Source organism: Tetrao urogallus, assembly GCF_951394365.1.
Source record: "Tetrao urogallus genome assembly, chromosome: 6".
Lineage (NCBI taxonomy): Eukaryota > Metazoa > Chordata > Aves > Galliformes > Phasianidae > Tetrao > Tetrao urogallus.
In genome coordinates, this window is record NC_136819.1 from 12,037,555 (window position 1) to 12,056,328 (window position 18,774).

An 18,774-nucleotide genomic window follows, 5' to 3' on the forward strand; every position below is an offset into this window, starting at 1 on the left:
AAAGGGTAATGAACTCTCCACTTTCTTTCCCAGATTGTAAAATCACTGGGAATGTTAGAGATTAAATATCAATCAGACTTGAATCATAAATCAATTTTCTCTCCAGTACATCAGTAAGAAAGGCAGTGGGGATTATTTAGCAGCTATAATGGAGGAAAAAAAAATAAGGAAACTTATTATTAGAGGTTTTTATGGCCAGGGGACTCAGCTCTTGGACTTCTCTGTTATGAAAAGAGGGAGGAGATGTCTGCCATTGTGTGTTTAGGCATGAATTGCTACCTTTTCTGAGAAGCAGCAGCAAACTGAACTGAATATCAAGTTAGGTCTTGTTTTATGTAGAGACTCTTTCCAGAAATGTTGAGAAGCAAAGTACAGGGAAACAGATCATAGACAAAGGCCTACCGTTCCCAGTACTACCAACCCCTTTCTTTTGAGACCAAATAAAAATGAAAATTCTTACTCTTAACTTTTAGAAAAATTTGCACTTTCTAAAATTTAACCACCACAAACAATTGCATGGAACAGTGAATACTTTTCATGTTTACAGAAGCCTAAGAATTTCATTGTAAGCCTTCAAAAGGAATACTGTACTTCTAGTGGATTGGTCTGAACTCTCCTTGTTAAGATTAATTCTGTGTAGCGTTGGCTCACTCATTTGGCTCTGGGGATAGTTCTTTTTTTCCTGTTTCTTTCATCAGGTGCCAAGTGATCTCAAAATTTTGCATGCGATTAAATAAGCTTTTTATGTTGATGGAAATTTGTACAAAACAGAACAAGACTCACTGTCTTTTTCTGCGCAGATTTTCCTACCTCTTGTGGTAATACCAGATTTTTCAAAATGCACCATGTGCTTCTAAAAGCTGTTCTCAGACATGAATCTTCGACTTATTAAGAGTCTCACTGTTAATATGTACTTGTCTTTCAGCAGTTAGTTGATGTAGGTTTATGAAATGTCTAAAACAAGGGTGCTACTTGATTGTATTATTTTGGTTTAGAACCAGGATAGCTCCCTCATATCATAAGCCAAGATTTTTCAAAAACCAAACAAAAAACCAACAACAAAACAAAAACTCAGCAGCAAAAGTTGTCTTTCCTGTGGGTTTCGCTATAATGTCAAAAAGCTGTGTGATTGTCCTTCCTTGTCATTCACTTCAGACAGAGTGTAAAGCCTCCTTCTTTTTCTAGCTTTGTGTTTGTTTGTTGTTGTTAAAAAAAAAAAAAAAAGGATTGCTCTGATTGTATAACGTTGGCTCTGAACTGATATACACACACCTTGGCAAGCATCCTTTGTATTTTCTTCCACTTCCGTGGCTAATTGCTTACACTGTCATTCAAAGAGATCATTTGGGTTTTGAGCAAAGAAATAGGCACGCATCTCCTAAGAAAAGATGTTCCTTTCAGAGTAATACTCAAACATTTTAGGCAAACTCAAAGACAGGTGGCAGTTAAAGTTTTGTATTGATATTTGATATTTAAGTTTCTCACTGAAGACTTGTGATTGATAGAGGCTAGTCATATTCCTTACATGCTTAATGCTTCTTGCAGCAGAATTGAGCATATTCATGTTCTTTACACAATGTAACAAAACTCATTGCTGGAATAGATTAGGTTTCTTTCTCTGTTTAATCTTGTTAATTATGACATCACATTCATTTCTACCAGTCCAGCAATTAGATTTACTTTGTTGTTGTTCTCTCTGTGAGTTGTCAGTATCTTAATTTGTTTCTAATTTTAGTTTCAAAAAGCCACTGTTTGTTACTTCCATGTAATTCTAACATCAGTTTATATCTTTGTCAGGAGGCTGAAGTATGTTTCTACAACTGTTTGAGAGAACTAGACATAGTTACAACTACAACCAGAGTAACATCATTTCCCAGTGCAGAGTCTTGGCTTTAGGGCTGTAAGCATAATAATCAGGAGCAGAGCAAGGAAAGAGGAGAACAAAGGGTGAGTTATTCTAACATCACAAAAAAAGGAGGGAACGTTTTTCCTTCTCCTTGTACCACATGAAATTTTACAAAGACTGAGTGATGCAGCAGGAGTTTTCAGAGAATCAAGGACTGAAACTTTGAATGCATTTCTACCATACAAATCATTCTTCCTTCATGTTACATCTGCCTCATCACTAATGTTACTATAGGTAATGCAGCATATGCTCTCAAGTGCTTGCCACAGTTCAAGCTTTGTTTTCATTGCAGCATTACATTTCAGTTTTAAGAATCTCACTCTCCCTGAAATGGAAGAAAAGTATTTTATCCCCTTTACATTATTTACTTTTAAATACACGGAGAATTTTATAAAGAACTGTTGTAACATGGGTGCTGAACTCATCTCATGCTAGCCACAGGGTAGTGTAAGTTGTGTCTGAAGCAGATGCCTAGAAGAAGCCAGAGTTTTCATTTATTATTTCATCACGAGTTAACAAGAGTTCCCAGTTTTACATTTCAACTAACCACTGAGCTGCATTCAGCATAAAATAATGCATATCTTTCCTTCCATTGCTGTCTGGTACCTAAATGTTCTTGTCAGTGTTAATTTTATTGATAGGCTTGCATTTTAACAATATACTTAGGTTCATTTTTTAGAAGTAAAAACAGGCAGTTTTCTAAACTTTAGAATTATTGATTGGATTTATTTCTAACAACGATCAAAGTTGTAGTCCAGCTGTCAGATGTTTGTGCTAAATTGTGAGGAAGTCAATGCCTTAGTTCACAGTAACACTTCAGTCTCCTACTGAGCAGACACTAAATTTGCTGCCTAAACATTTTTGAGATGAGAGTTCAAATTACAAATTCATACTTGTCCGTCCAATTCAGAATCTGATATGAATCATTATCTGTTCCACGTGTCTGCATAGATAGCGAGGACTGAGTGGGTATTTTCCCAGAAGATGGTCAGTCAGGTCTGGTCTACCAGCAAACAGGCCTGACCTGGTACTGCCCATCTTGTTGTCCTCTAGGGAAAGGACATTATTCTTCAGACCTAAGCTAACGAGGTCTCAATCTGAGCATAATCAAATTATTTTTGAGGATTAATTCTGAGATAAACTTTATCTCACTGTAAGGAACATCTGACTTAGAAGTTATGCAACACGCTAAAGTCCTACCTACACATGGGGCATGTAACTGATTTGACCCTTCTTTAGCACAGCTTGTTTTCAACGATGACATCTTTCATTAGATTCTCTTGTCCACAACAGAGACTGAAAGTATTACATTATCCACTTAAAGCATGTTTTCTTCTATGGTATGGATTTCTCAGGAGCTTTTTAAAAGATTTTTAAAAACTTCACTTACAGCTATGTTGGAAAGTAGAATGCTACAATTGCAGATAAACAAGGGACTGGAATATCATGGGCACCAGTGCTTTGACCTGTACTCTGTTTTTCCTTTAGGAGGTGATTTACAGGAAAATTGAATGTAACCTCATAGAGGCATCACTTCCAAGATAAATGTGCAGATATTTTGTTCTGTACTTGGCTGGGATTTCAGTAGGAGGATTAAGGGGTAAGATTTGGTCAGTGGTGTATAAATTTTTATCTTCCAGTGCAATATATGTAAGAAAAAAAGCCCCAGTCCATAGTTTGTATTGATTAGTTTTTAACTGGATTAAACTGAATCTCAGTGCAGTCACAGACTTACAGTGTTTTATTTTAACTGGGTGAGAATGAGGCAACTGCTGCCAGCAGGCAGCACCACGGCCAAGGAGCATTCCCTTCTGCTTCCTCCTGTCGGCCCACTGGCTTGGGGACCAGAGAGGGGGCATGACTCAATGCAGCCCCAAGTCTGCTCCCAAGAGAGAACAGGTGATGTTTCAAGGTGCTGACACTGCATTGTTTTTGGGTTTGCATAGGGGGTGAGCATATCCAGCCAGGTATGGCTGGGCAGGCTTTGGGCTGTGCACAAGCATATGAAGTCTTTGTGGCTTTGATCTTGTGTATAAGCTCATTTTTGCCTTCCTGTTTGTTGTGTGCTTTCTGGAAAGACGTAAAAATATTTCACAAACAAATAGACATCTTTTATTCTTCCTGACAGCGGCTGCATCACCACAATAGCTATTCACTCACTAAGTATTTGAATGCTACACTTCCTGTATTCATAAAAAACTAATGAAACTGCACCACCATGAGAAACTAGGTATTAACTTCACATACTTCCCTGAGATGTTCCAGTTCAAAAGAGAAATCCTGGAAAAGTAGAAATACCACATGAGTTACAGTAGCAGATTTTGCTATAGGTTGCTTGTTTTTATTTACAGATCCTGTCTTCAAATCCAGATTTCAGGATGTCAGAATTGCAGGGACAGTGTGTATTTTGGGGAGATGCATGGGACATGATGGCTCATGGAACTTCCATTGTGTACAGTATGTAAGCATAGTGTTGGTAAGCACACACTGAATAAGAAAAAAACAATGTATGGTGACATTCTTCAAGGAAAGGAAGCTCTGAGGTGTATGGAGTGTCCTTTTGCAATGTAAGCAAATGCCAGGAGCTGTCATTAATGTTTACTCTAGAAGTCCTTTCTTGTTTGCATCTTCAAATATCTGTTGCTAAAATTAAGAGGTAGTCATAGCACTGAAAGATGAGTCCCATCTGGAAACACAGCAGCACTTAGCAGACCTAGTTTACATTTCTAAAAGATTTTATTTTGCTACTTAGTAGGAAATAGAGAAGTAGCTTGAGTCCCGTAATTTACACAATTGCAGATAGCAGGTACCAAAACAGTTTACCAGTGCCCTAATTTTTTATGTTTTAATGCCTTAAAGCTGCACTTAAATTATGTGTTAAACAGCCTGCATACTTGCTTATAGAGTAAAGCAAAATATGATGGAAAGAGGTTTTCTTTTTTAATTGTTTGTTTCTCCCCAGATATACCCAAGTTTCTAAACCTGGTACATTTATCATTGACGAATACACAGATAGAGCAGCATTACAATGCTGATCTCTCCACACACTGCATCTTTTCCATCATATCAAGAGACTCTCAGTCTGAATGACTGCATCGTGGCTGCTGTTCAGCTGCCATTTTAAACAGCTTACGTTCATTCAGACTTGCATTACTTTAACACATAATAGTTCACTAGAGCTATCTTCTAGGCAACTGCACATAGAGCCATTTCTGTATTATAGATGGAGGGAGCATACAGTATCCCTTCTAATACATCATTTTACACTTTCCCACTAACCTATAATTACTATCAACAGCACATTAAGAGGGCATCAGTTTCTAAGTTCCCCACAACAGGTGACACTGGAGAAAGCAGGATGGAGGCACAGGCAGCCATCTACTATCTGTATCATACCAAGCTACCCTGCTTCATGAATTCAGAGCCCCCGTAGTAGGAGAGGAAGTATTATTCAGCCATGACTTTGATACTCTGTGCAAACTTGTATGCATGGAAATTTCACAAAAAGACTCCGTATACTTTAGTAGTAATGAGCGAAATTCTATACTGCATCTATACTAGAGACTATTCAGACATTGCCAGTGCATTTAGTACCACGGGGGAGTGACACAGCATCTGTTATAAAATCGAGTGATTTCTAATCATGTATAGTCACATACCATTTTTTTCCACTAGAGGGAGTGCGAGAGTGCTCAGTAATCCTAATCTCAAAAGCACGTTAAAAAGCAGTCCGGTGGCATAATAAAACAGGAGGGTGAGAACTGAATGATCCCTCAGAAGCCAAATTAAAGCTGCCATGTTTTAAAAGGGCTCTTTCCACCCTTAGGGATTTCTTAAAATGTGCTGTTTCCTTTCTGAAGAGACTCTGAAAGTAAGAACTAAATGAACAATGTTTTTCCTGAGCACAGACATCTCTACGCTGTATCTGATCTCCAAGTACAATCCACCACATCTGGATATCAACACCATGTGAATCACCTCGTATTTTAAAAAGCCCAAGATGAGAATCAGGAAAGAATACTGTTCATGTTTACAGATGAAAGCCCTTGTCGTTCTAGCATAGGATTCTACTCATCAAACAGCAAAATAAAAAAAGGTAATGCTGCAACATTTCTGTCAAAAATACAGCTAGGAGATGCACATACCAAGTCATGTCATTCCCAATGCTGCTTAAGGACTAGCTTCTTCGGCAGTAGTTGGTAAGCTATTTCGTATCAGCATTTTGGGGGGAAATCCTAATGGTAAGAACTGCATACATCAGAGCCAGTTTAGGAAGGCTAGTTTGTTCAGTCTTTAAAGCTTGCCTGGAAGAACAGTTACCAATAGTCAAATGAACTGATAACATCATGATGTTATGAGAACCAGGATAAAGGGATAGAGTGTTGTGGTCAAAACATGCCTTAGGTTTTTGATAACATTTCCCTGTTTCTCTAGTTTAATTGGCTATGGTCAGTGTTACACTACTTAACCATAAGGCCACAGCTCATTTTCACCTACAATAGCTTTACATTTCTTTAATTAAATACAGTCTTTCTATGCATTTTACTTCTTTAGTGAGAAAGAATGAAAATCTACGCTGTAAGTGTTCACTTCTTGTTCACTGAATATTACAAATTTATCAAGAATTTAATATTCACATATGATATTCATGGTGCAAGTCCCTTTGCTATGTTCTTAACTACAAGAAAATGTTAGATGTAACGACTCCTGTCTTCAGTGCACGTATCTAAGGTTCAGCTCATATGTGCACGTGTGTACAAATGCAAAATCAGCATGCATGAAGAGAAACAGCTTCACTGACACTTATTTCCAGGCTACTCAGCCATCACAGTGGAGTCACAATAGAAAGGAATAAGACAGCCTTTGTATACCAACTCAGAAAAGGCTATCTGCATTCACCTGACACCAAGTTGACAAAGATTTCCAAGAAGAATCTGGTTACTACTGTGACTGTTATCTGCCAACAGTTAAGGGTTCAACTGTCTTTGCAAACAACAGCAGTGTTTAGTAGATATTGTGAATCACAGATCACTAACAGATAACATACTTGTTGGGTGCTATCTTGAAAGTCACATGTATTTGGGCTCTCAATTGCTGCCATCCACAGCTTATGTTCCTTCAGGTTGTACACCCAACACATCTGTTAGGAAGCTGAATGATTTAAGTGTTGTCACATGTTGGCCTGGATATCTTTCTTCAAAGAATTATTTTCCAGGCAGACAGAGAACATTCAGGTTTTGTTGGGTGGGTTCTGTGTTTTGTGCTCACTTTATTTATTTTAAGACGGTAGACGTAAGAAAAAAATCATAGTGAGCAAATAGAGAACTTTCAGGAAGGTTCTACTTGTTTTGGATCAACATGCAGCAAGTCTGCTTCCTCTGCTCATAAGCCACCCTGTTTTCAGGGCATGTGGCCACTGCATCCTTCAGTAAGGCACCTTTTTGCAGAAAACAGCTATGCTGTAGACAGTCAGCTTCACATCCACAGATGCATGAGGATGATGCTGAAGTGGATCATCCTCGTAACATTTCACAGGCTTTCTCACAAACTACCTTAATTAAGCATTATATAAATATATAATGGCATATATACATATATACCATCCCACCCAGATCTGATTCTCATTTTTCCCCAATGTAAAACACCTACACAGCACTTGCAAACTAAAACATGCAAGATAATAATAATATACCAGATACAGATTGAAACTTAACTTGAAATGTAGGTTCAGCTTCAAAGTTAGCTTGAGAATTTCAGCTTCCACAACATCTGTATTCCTAAATCTAGAAATCTGGGAACCACGTTCCTTGAGCAGACTTGAAAGGTTTTAGAGTTTTTAAGAAATGCTTCCAAACATAAATAACTAATTAAATGCATAATTATTTGAGTTCTTGAAGTATATTTTTGAACACATGCGAAGCTATTTTTGAGTAGTATGACACTGCTGCTTTACCAGAAACTAAGTAGACTGTTTCTTCTGCAGCAGGAAAAGTGCTTATACTTCATAACTCACCACCTTTTAAATTGTGCTGGTGTAGCTGTTCTGTGGACTGTGAGAAGCATTAGTAAAGAAACTTCATGAGTCAGATTAATTTCCAAGGAAAATGTAGCATGTAGTTACGTATTTTGTTACAGAAGCCCTGCACCTGAACAATTATTGCACTATTATGTGTTCATTTTCTTATATAAAGAACTAGAAGTATGTTGTGTTTAGGCTGCCAAAAGAACATCATGCCTCATGCTTATTGCATTTCTGAGTAAGACTGAGCAAGACTGTATAAATGCTTCCTGTATAAATACCCAAATATATAAACACCAAGGCTGTGAAGAGCTCTATATAATTGAGTTTCTTTGACCTCCTTTTCACATTCTTATCTGCTTATCTGGCATTAGAAAATACTATATCATCTGGGCCTTTTGTTTTCACATGTTTACTAAAAGCCACAGATACTGTTCTTGGTCTGTGAGCCAGAGTACAGAACATGCCTATCTCTGAAGTGATTCAAACCCAGTTTCTGAAGAAAGGCACAGTCAAGGATAATGTCAGCCAGGAGTTTCTGGGCAACTGAAATGATTGTTTCCACATAAAAGCCGTGCTTCAGATAATTCCTACAGCTTTCATGATTGACAAAAAAGAATTTGTTTCCAAAGTAACGCAGAAAGCCCTGGGAAAACTCATCACAAAAATCTACGTTTTTAAGACTTCCAGAAACGTATAGTACATTTTTAGGTCCTTTCCCTGCAAAGGAATTATAGGACACTATTAAATTTAACTTGAAGGGAAATTATTTTTTTCAGATGCACAGAACCATTTGGGACAGGAAGGTGTAACTCGTAGTCGCTGAGCAAGCACGACTGAGCCCCAGTTTGCTATTTAATTAGTCCACAGTGTGCTCAAGCTGATATATTCTCTTGGCATGTCATTTTGCCACTGAGACTCTTTGCAGAAGTTCCAACAACCAGTATAAACAGAAGTTGAAATGGATTTACCGGAATAGTTTAATTTCAAATGAGAGAAAAATGTTTTACTCCCTACTACAGAATTTGTGTAAGATTGTTGGTTAAACGTTAAAGAGCTCCAAATTGACACTGTTGTCTTTAATGCGGCCACTTTAGCACTAGTTTGCTTTCTGAGGCATTCCCCATTGACAGAAGCAATTTCACTTTCCCCTCTCAAGCCCAAGATCTGATTTCATACTGTAGTATTCTAGTATTGAGAAAATGATATTGATTTTAGATTTTGTACTTAAGAAACAAACTCAGGACAAGTGTACAGTGGTAAAGCTTCTTAACTAGCTTAGTGTCAAACTACAGTGCTTTCTCTTCACTCTTATTTTTAGTGAAGTAACAGGATATTTTGATTGGTAGAAGTGATGATGAGCGGGCTGGAAATAGCTTGCTCAAGGTAAGTGCTTATGTTGATACATAATTCCTACCTTCAGTCTTATTCCTGCTGCTGAGATGATGGAGGGATAAATGCATACATACATACATAGAAGAAACAACCACTCTTTAACAAAGAGCAAAATTTCTCTATTCTCACTATATGCAGTAATGACCATGCATGCATGTTCAGGACCTTACTGAGAAAGGTTATTGAGGACTCCAAAACTAGCAGATGAATCCTAACAAACACTCTTAGCTTAATGTCTCAGGAGTATCTTATTTCAGCAGCTTTCTAATGGAGCTTTTTCTTCAGCAGTCCCCTGTTGACTCAGAGATGAAATTCTTATACAAAGTACACCTAGTAAGACAGTTTTGAAGTTTGCATATGCTAGGATCAGAGGATATTAATCCAGCAGCACACCAATGTGTGAAAAAAGCTTTTCAACTCAAATTTGCAGGTAAAATGTTTTATTATTTATTATATAAAAATGTATTAGTTTAAATCTGACTTCTATTTAGCAAGTACTTCGATTTATTTTAGAGCAGTTGGATGAGAGGATGAGACATTCTTCGGAGTTATTATAGATATTGGAGCCTTAACTAAAAGCGGATATCCTTTTTATGTATTTCTATATGTCATAGGAATGTGGAAATCACTGAACTTTCCATCCCACAGTTATGCACTGAATAGCCACTCCTTACACTTGAAACGCAAACATTACTTTTCCCTATAACTCCTGAAGGATCAAATCAAACCTGTCAACCGATGCTGATCAGCTGTAGCTTTATTTAAACGCTTTCTGAAAATGAATTTAAATGTATGTTCCAGCAGATCATTTTAACCAGACATTCTCTGAACTGCTTCCACGTTTTTTAGAGTCAGAAAAAAGGCATCTGCTGAATTTAGAATATTTTGGAGCAGTTTTTCTGTGAATTGATGTGAAAACCAGCAACCACTGAATATAGGGGAGTGAGAACATACCGTTACGTATCGTTGGACTGATGTTAATTTGGCAGTACATCCCAGTGCAGCACTATGGATTTGTGTATAGGTACATTCATTCCCTTTGTGACAAGTCAGTAAAAAGTAATTGCTATTTTAAATCATTGTAATTCTTCCTATTCGCTAGGAGAACCTAGCAGGTTCTTAACAAGCTGCTAATAAGCTATCTCTGGCTGCAAATTAGAGCCACACACAACCCTCTGAAAATTACTTGTTTTAAAGCAGGATAGCATTGATTTATTTAAAAATTCTCTTAAAAAAAAAAAAAAAAAAAAAAAAAGTAATTCTGGTTCTTCTGGTCAACAAGAAACTACTCCTTAGAAAATATTTTCCAACATACAAAGAAGTAGGAACAGAAACCGGACCATCCTTGTAATCAATTCCTAAGTAACTACAGAAAAGTGAGGCAAAAAACATAGGATCACATGTAATGTTACTACTAAAGAACAAACTTTTGATGAAATCTATGTTTTAAAACTTCACTGATCTCCACTTAATAAAGGAATCAGGCTCTCTTCAGTGAAGGCAGATGCACACAACTGTAGAAAGAACTAATACCACAGAAAATACTTGTAATGGTGAGATTGTAAGAGTTCTGACTGCAAATCACAGGCCAATTACAAAACAGTTATTTTTCATTTTTCCTTAAACAGATGCTGTCCAAGAACACAACAAAAGCTTTTTAGACTCTATACAGCAGTGAACCAAATAAACAGAAAAATCAAGCACAGGAATAACAACTTAGCAGGAATAAAAAACAACAATATTACAAACTGAATGATCATATTTACAAAAGTTTGTCGAACTATATAAATAATTCATTTAAGAATGCATTACACACAGCTGCTGAGTCTAAATATTTCAACCTAGGATGTCCAGACAACATCCAATAGATGAGAACCTGTGAAAAGATAGTGAATACTTCTTACAGACATTTGTCTTTCGAAAAATATCTGCTTACTGCCTGTAGTTCTAGATGAATGCTCAACAAGCATGAACTATCTTCATATCCTCATTCACTAATCCTTGGTAAAGCCAACCATTAGGCCCTCCAAATCAAATCACCATTATGCACTCAGCAATCAGCATGCCTACAGAGTGCTTGCCATCATTACAAAATCATCGTTAGAACTGGCTAGAGAAGGCAATTTCTTTATTTCCTTAGCTTCTTCAAGATCTAAATTTACTGTGATGTTCTGTAAGGAAGCTGTTCTTAGGCACATCTTGCTCTTATAAAACCCATACATTTGTTTGAGAAACATACTAATCTTCCTACTCATTTCTCCAGTCCTTGTTTCCACCAGCCCTCTGAAACACATGTTATTTTACCAGGAGTCTTCCCTCAAGTTTAAAGCTAGAATGGAGCTACCAACAATTGAAAATTGCATCTGGGGAAAAGGCAAGATATTGAGAATACTGGTACACTGCCTGGGAGACAGCAAGAGCTCAAACAACAGATCTCAAACCAAGTTGTGAACGTTCAAGCAATTCAAGTTCCTCAATCAGTAGGCATATACAAAATGCACAATAGACATAATCCCCCATGTCAGAGAAAAAAAGTTAAGACTTTTACTTACAAGACAGAGCAAAAATCTCCTATAGGCTGCTAGAGAAGAAATAGACTTTCAACATAAAGTACAGGGAACAGCATGTTTTGATAAAAGCGCCATCAGAAACTATTTGGGTCAGCTGCCCACTCCCATCAACTTAATAGGAGTCAACCCCAAGAGAAAAATCCCAGTGCTAATGAACCTGGCAAACTCTTGGATTTAAAGGCCTAGGATTTAAAATGGGGGCCTGATTTGAGACTTGTTGAAGATAAGGACTTCTGCTGCCACCCCTGATATGCAGTGATATTTCTCTGTGCCTCGGCTCTGCTCAGGGATAACTATCATAACTAAAAGTAATAAAAATGCTGTTTACACATTTTGTCTACCATGTCCTGGATAGAGGAAACAAATGCCACTTAAATGGCAGACATGCAAAGAATATCCAGGGGAGGAAAAGGGTGACTTCACGGCCACCGCTGTGTGGCATTGGGATGAGTCAGGATACTCAATGCCTCCAGCCAGGGCAAGCTCCAGCAAAGAGGGGGCATCCCTCTGTGAGGCCACCACTGTAACACCTCTGACTCTACACCAATTCACATAGGATTGCTGACTTAGAGCTGCTCAGCTTGAGGTAGCCTCCTGTGGATATGCCTTCTGCATTTAAACTCTGTAAGCCAGGTACAAAAGCAGAAAGCGGCAAGTGGCAAAGAGGAGCTGCACAGTTTTAATATTCTTTTGAAGAATTTTTTTTTAAATGAGTCATTTTCCTGTGATGACTCTTTAAAGTTGCGTTATGCATCAAAATAGCAGTGTAAGCAAAAAGACCAGGCAGTGTGCTGTGCTGTCTTCCATGGGCACCTAGCAGTGCTACAAGCAAGACTGAGGCAGTGGTATCTACAGCCTCTCAAGAATGTCTTCTGCACTTTTAATAGTTCTACTTGGGTGGGGGAGAGGGGGAGGTGGAGGTTTGTATCACATATCTTTCTCCTGTTGCTGAATCAAAAATAGTACGCTGAGTCATGTGTTATAGGCAGCTAGGCAGTCACCAGCCACACTGAGCACGCGTCCCAGGTCTGGATTCACCACAGCCTCCTTCCCATAAGGGTCTTCCCATCTCAAACAGCAGCTTTTCTTGAGTGACATGTGTAGTGCTGGTTGAATCCATCTGAATGCTGCAGCACAGGCTTTCAGCAGATCCTTTGATACAAAAATGCATTCAAATAGGTGGGAATTCTTTTACTGCCTTCTGGGTCAGAGCTGTTGTGTTCAAGGTATCCATCTTGGGATGGAGCATCTGCCATTTGATGAATGCAGGGCAATGCAGGAACATGAACTACAAAGAACACTGATCCTTTCCATTTTTAGTGGCAACACCTATATGACTTTGAGTACAGGAAGAGAGAAAGGTGTGTCAATAATAACCAGGAAACCTAAAATGCAGCATTTCTTCTCTTCTCCCTCAACCAGTACCTGAAGAACTAAACCACTTTTCCTTCTGCAGCAACCTGTAAAATGAACAGGAAATAATCTTTGGTGAATTTTCTTCCATGCTTTGTACAAGAAATAACTGTGACAGTTGCAAGCTTGGCAGTTTCACAGATTGTTCTCTAATATCAACTTTATTTTTATATTTTATTTCTCTAAGCACTTTTTCCTTATCCCACACTGAAAGTAAGCTGTGCCATCTGGCCTGCAATAATTACCTAGTAGGGGTGACTGACATACAAAGAAAGAGTGGAAGAGGAAGGAAAACACGAGGAAACCAATTCAGCTTTCAGAGGACTATTAATTTTTCATTAGTTTGAGATTATTAACTATTAATAAGTAACTAGCCACAAGAATCAGTCACCACAAATGCTGCCTCCAGAAGGGCTCTCTTGTGACTGGTAACTTGCCCAGCACACAGCAGTATTTACCCACTGTCCAGATTGAGCAATGAGGATCATGGCTGGCCTCCACTCACCTCTCAGGGCAGACTGAATTTTGACACTGACCCTTCTGCTTATCTATCCTAATATGTAAGCACTGGTCTAGTTAAACACTTTTATGTGAAGCTCTCACATCTACTTTAACATCTCTGTTCTCTCATTTCAGCATCTTCACACCTTTGCTGGTATGAATCACTTCAAATGAAAACAGTTTACTGCTTCTTGACATCTTCCCACCATGTCACTGGTGGATTTAAAATCTGTGTCTCTGACCCTCCTCTGCCATAATACCCAGCTTGCTGAGCTCACCTCTGGTTTTTATCTGCTTCACAGGGAGGTTTTCCTGCTGAAATGCACTGCCATAATACTGTATTTATCGTATGCCTAGGGGGATAAGGAGACCAAATCAAACCTTGTTGTCCTCTAATTTCTTACACGTATGCCTCTTGATTTCATTAGGAAACGCAACATAAAACAGATATGCCCCATGGCTATGCTGTCACTGCAAGTATTTTAGAACGATGACAAACAAATGTTCTTCAGCTTCTGTTTCTTATTAATAAACCCCACAATTCTTTTGTTCCTCTTATCGACCTCTAAACTAAGTGCATTAAACAGTGTGAACCATGTGTATAAGCTGGTAATGGTCTCTAGATTCCATAGCACATGAAAAGCAATTTGCATGGACACAGCTGGCTTCACCACACCCTTAAGAAATCGAGCAGTGGGTCACTACAAAACTCAAAGCTTCCCACTGTCTCTGTCCATGTTCTCTTCCAGTCAGGGCAACCCCCAAGCACGTCATCCGCAGCTTCCCTCCCACAGGTTTCTGTGCAGAGGAAGTGTGGAGGGAGCAGCAGTAGGAACTGTGGCACACCGCCCCAAACTGCTCCCTCAGCAGGACCCCAGGATGCCACCTATCAGAAAAAGAGTAGCAAGTTCAAAAGCTTGCTCACGTTGAACCTCAGCTACAGAAAATGCAGCTTTGCTCGTTGCTGAGAATGAGGACTTTTCTACCTCAAAAGACAGCACTGATGTGTTCTTCAGAATGCATCATACAGAGGATGTGGGTGGTCAGCGTAAGTGCAACTTCATGAAAATCCTCAGAAATTTCTGTTCTCAAGTACTTAGTACGTGGCAAAATGAAAGAGCCCTCCAAAATAAGCAGTGCCCCTTTTTCTTCCTTGCTCTGCCCCTGAAATACTGCTGAATGTTAAAAGTGAAGAAAGAATAATTTAAAATTACAAGATTTCTGAGATTCAAAGTCACCAACAAATGGACTGAAATAATTAGCTAGTGATTTTAATAGAACAAATCTGCCTTCCTCTTAATATGATCGTGCCTTTTTTGTCCAAACTTCAGAAAATTGAGCAGCTTCTTGTAAAGGGAGTGACATAAGAGCTGGTTCTGAAAGCAGCCCAACAGAGGCAAGCTCTTTCCTTCCACCCATCCCCTCCCCATCTCACAAAGAGAACTTTCTACCTCTCTGTAGCACAGATCTCCCTGAGGGAAAAGGAGGCTTGCATCAGGGCCTGAAAATAGTTGCTGAAATTGCTTCACATTTAGGTCAAATACTTCTCCATCTGAAGAGGTTTTATGTGACAACATTGAATGTATCTTACATGTTAATGCAAGGCACTCTGGAAACGGAGGAGAATCCGATGGTTTAAGTCCATGGAAAGCTAATGCTAGAATTGTATCTGTGAGCATTGTAAAAACAGAACAGGGATAAAGAACAATGAACTTTCAAAGGAACGAAGGTGCTGAGGAAAAGCAACTGGCTTTGCTGCCAGTGCCTCTCGATGAGTGATGGAACTGGTGCAGAAAGAGGGAAAGCTGGAACATAATGTGTCAACTGGACTCAGAGAATAAATGTAATACACAAAGGCACTGCACCATTCCCTATTTGATAAAAAAAAAAGGTTTCTTTTTTTTACTATTACAAATGTAAAATATGCCTTTTCCTGTTTTCTTTACTAACTACTTGCTAATGCTAGTTTCACTGCTTTTTCATTGTGAAACACAACAGTGCTGGTGTATGGGGCATTTGGAAATTGAATGGATACTTATTCACCTAACTGCAGTCTGATAACACTGATACTGACATTCGTGGATCTGAAATAGAAAAGTATTGAAAATATAGATACAATTTTATCATTTTAAATCAAACTGTGATTCTACCTGACCACAATTTCATTTTATTAGATTCCTGAAGGTGTTCTATAGTCAGAAGGGAAGTTCTGTGGCTCTCTGGAGCATCAGTCCCATTGTTACACTGACCAGCTGTCAAAAATGCGGCCGTGTTATCGCTCAGACGGATCACCGAGCACACAGGGATCTGATCAGGGAACTCCTTCAATCAGTGCCCTTCAGAGGGGATTTGCTGCCATCTCTGTGAAAACAACTGTAGTCAGGCATCAGGTCAGTTCCATAAAGCTTATTTAGGTTTTGTTTACAGAACGTTGTATTCTTTAATTGAGGGCAGTTTGTCCTGTTAATAGCATACTGCAGTCAATGCTACCGCTACCCCCTAGTAGCGCAGGAATAAAGCTGCTGCTGGTGCTGCCATCCCCACACAGAGGAGCGTGCAGAGAGGAACCACTCCTGCTGTCACTGGTGGGGCTGGCAGGGTGAACATGGCTCCTCTGCTCTTGAGTTCAGCTAAACCCTCAGCAGGCACCGGCTGTGCAGAGGTCGGGATGTGAATGGAAAGGAAACCATTTCCTCAGCAGTAGTATTTGTGACCGGCATCCCAAGAGAGACCATGCTGTCCTGCACAGCCCTCCTTCCTGCTGCACAAACCTCTGCTTCTTTTACAAAAGGGAGAGGAGTAAAAGCTTTTGTCTGCCGCATGCAGATACATTCCAGGATTCAGCACTGCCCTCCCATTCAAAATACCGGATTCTATTTATAGTCCCTCATTCTCTAGCAGAGTTCACTCCAACCTAAAGCAGAGATTCACTTCCTACTGGGTGTCCCTACTGCCATGTGAGAGGGGGACGTTGCTTCTCATTTAGACAATTAGAATACAGAATGTTTCCTATTTATGATTAGCCTCAGTTGCACGTTTTCTGCTGTTCTTTTTAGGGGAAAGCGATGCTTACTATCAAGAACACACAGCCCAAAAGGTACACTTGACTGTTTTATTTTGGAAGTGTAAAGGGTTTTAAAATAAACAAAAGGAAATGTCCAAATACATTTCGTACTGCATGTGGTAGGAGTGGCTCCATACAATACAATATGGATGCAGCAAACCCAGCCATTTATTTAAGACATTGAGTATAATAGCACAGACAGTCCCAGATCTGCTCTTGTGTCGCTCTACGCTGCCTGACCTTCTTGTTACTGTTTAAATTCAGCCTGCTTCATTAATTATTAATACTTTATTTCTCGATATTGATTGTTCAAGTTAGAAAAGAGCAGTTAAAAACTACCGACTTTAAGACAGACACTGCAATACGCCCAGAACTGCAATCTCTGAGGATATAGAAACATTTGTTTTTTGAGAAAATACGTAGTTACCTAGAGATTAATGAATGCAGAATGATCGTGCAACTCAGCATGACAGTCGGAACCAAAATTTAAAGCTGCAGATCGGGATTTTCCTACTCCCAGTGCTGCCAGAAATTTCGCACCTTTAAAAAAATATAATTAGCTTTACATTTACCCCGCAATAAATAACAGCAGAACATACCTTGTGCTACCGACCTGAATTTTTTAAAAAAGTAATAGAGGCCACCTCAGTGTTTTGAGTTCATGAGATCTTTCAGACGCAAAGCCCTACCACAGTTTCCCAGTCCAAAGGCATCAGGAAGGCTCGTCAGATATGGTGAACTTGGGCTTTAGCTTGATAGATCTCTTCTTTATGGTACTTCTAGGGGAAAATGGCACTGTGTCCATAATGCTCTTGTCCTCCTCCAGCTGCCTGGCAGTGCACGAAGGGGTGGGCACTTTCACCGTGTTACCAAATTTAGAGTAGTCCACAGAGTATTGCCCATCTTCCTCGGCCACGATGGGCACAAACCTCTGGCCCCAGAGGATTTCATCCGCCAGGTAGGAGGTTCTGGCTTGCGTGGTGATGCCGGTCGTCTCCACCACCCCTTCCAAGATGACGATGATCTCCAGGTCCTCGTGGTGGTGAAGGTTCGAGGGGGAGATGTCGTAGAGGGGGCTGTTCTTGTCTATCACGTGGTAGATGATGAGCGGGGAGACGAGGAAGATGCTGTTGCCCCCCACGGGGTTCTCCATCTGGATGTCGATCTGGTTGAGGGGCACCACTTCCCCCTCCAGGCTGGAGGTCTTCTTCACCACCTGCATGCGGATGGTGGCACTGATGATCATGCTCTTCCGGAGGTCGCCCACCCGCAGCATGAAGCACAGCTTGCCATTGCGCAGGGCGATGACCGCGTGCTTGCTGAAGATGAGGGTCTCGGCACGGCGGTGGGCCTGCGAGGTCTTCATGAAGATGCAGCCCAGCATGATGGCGTTGATCACCAGCCCCACGATGTTCTGCACAATCAGTACCAGGATGGCGGCCGGGCACTCCTCTGTCACCATGCGCCCTCCGAAGCCGATCGTCACCTGCACCTCGATGGAGAAGAGGAAGGCGGAGGTGAAGGAGTGGATGCTGGTCACGCAGGGCACAAAGCCGTCCGGGATCTCCGTGGCCGGGGTGCGCTGCAGCCGGGTGCCGTGGTCCAGGTCTCCGTGGGCGAAGGCAATGAGCCACCAGACCATGCCGAAGAGCAGCCAGCTGCAGAGGAAGGACATGGTGAAGATGAGCAGCGTGTGGGGCCACTTGAGGTCCACCAACGTGGTGAAGACGTCCTGGAGGAACCGGCCCTGCTCCCGGATGTTTTTGTGGGCCACGTTGCAGGCGCCGTTCTTGCCCACGAAGCGTGCCCGCCGCTCCCGGGCGCGGTACCGGGCGTGATCCGGCACATCCTCGGCCAGCCGGGTCAGCACGTACTCCTCGGGAATAATCCCCTTCCTCGACAGCAT

General features: G+C 40.3%; 1 protein-coding gene across 1 annotated transcript; it reads right to left on the bottom strand.

The window, feature by feature from the left end:
* Window positions 1-17,580: 17,580 nt before the first annotated feature.
* On the bottom strand, window positions 17,581-18,774 carry KCNJ11 (potassium inwardly rectifying channel subfamily J member 11; the record flags this gene model as incomplete). The annotated part of the gene is made up of 1 exon (XM_079536928.1): window positions 17,581-18,774. One exon carries the CDS (start codon window positions 18,772-18,774, stop codon window positions 17,581-17,583), a length of 1,194 nt encoding a protein of 397 aa, XP_079393054.1.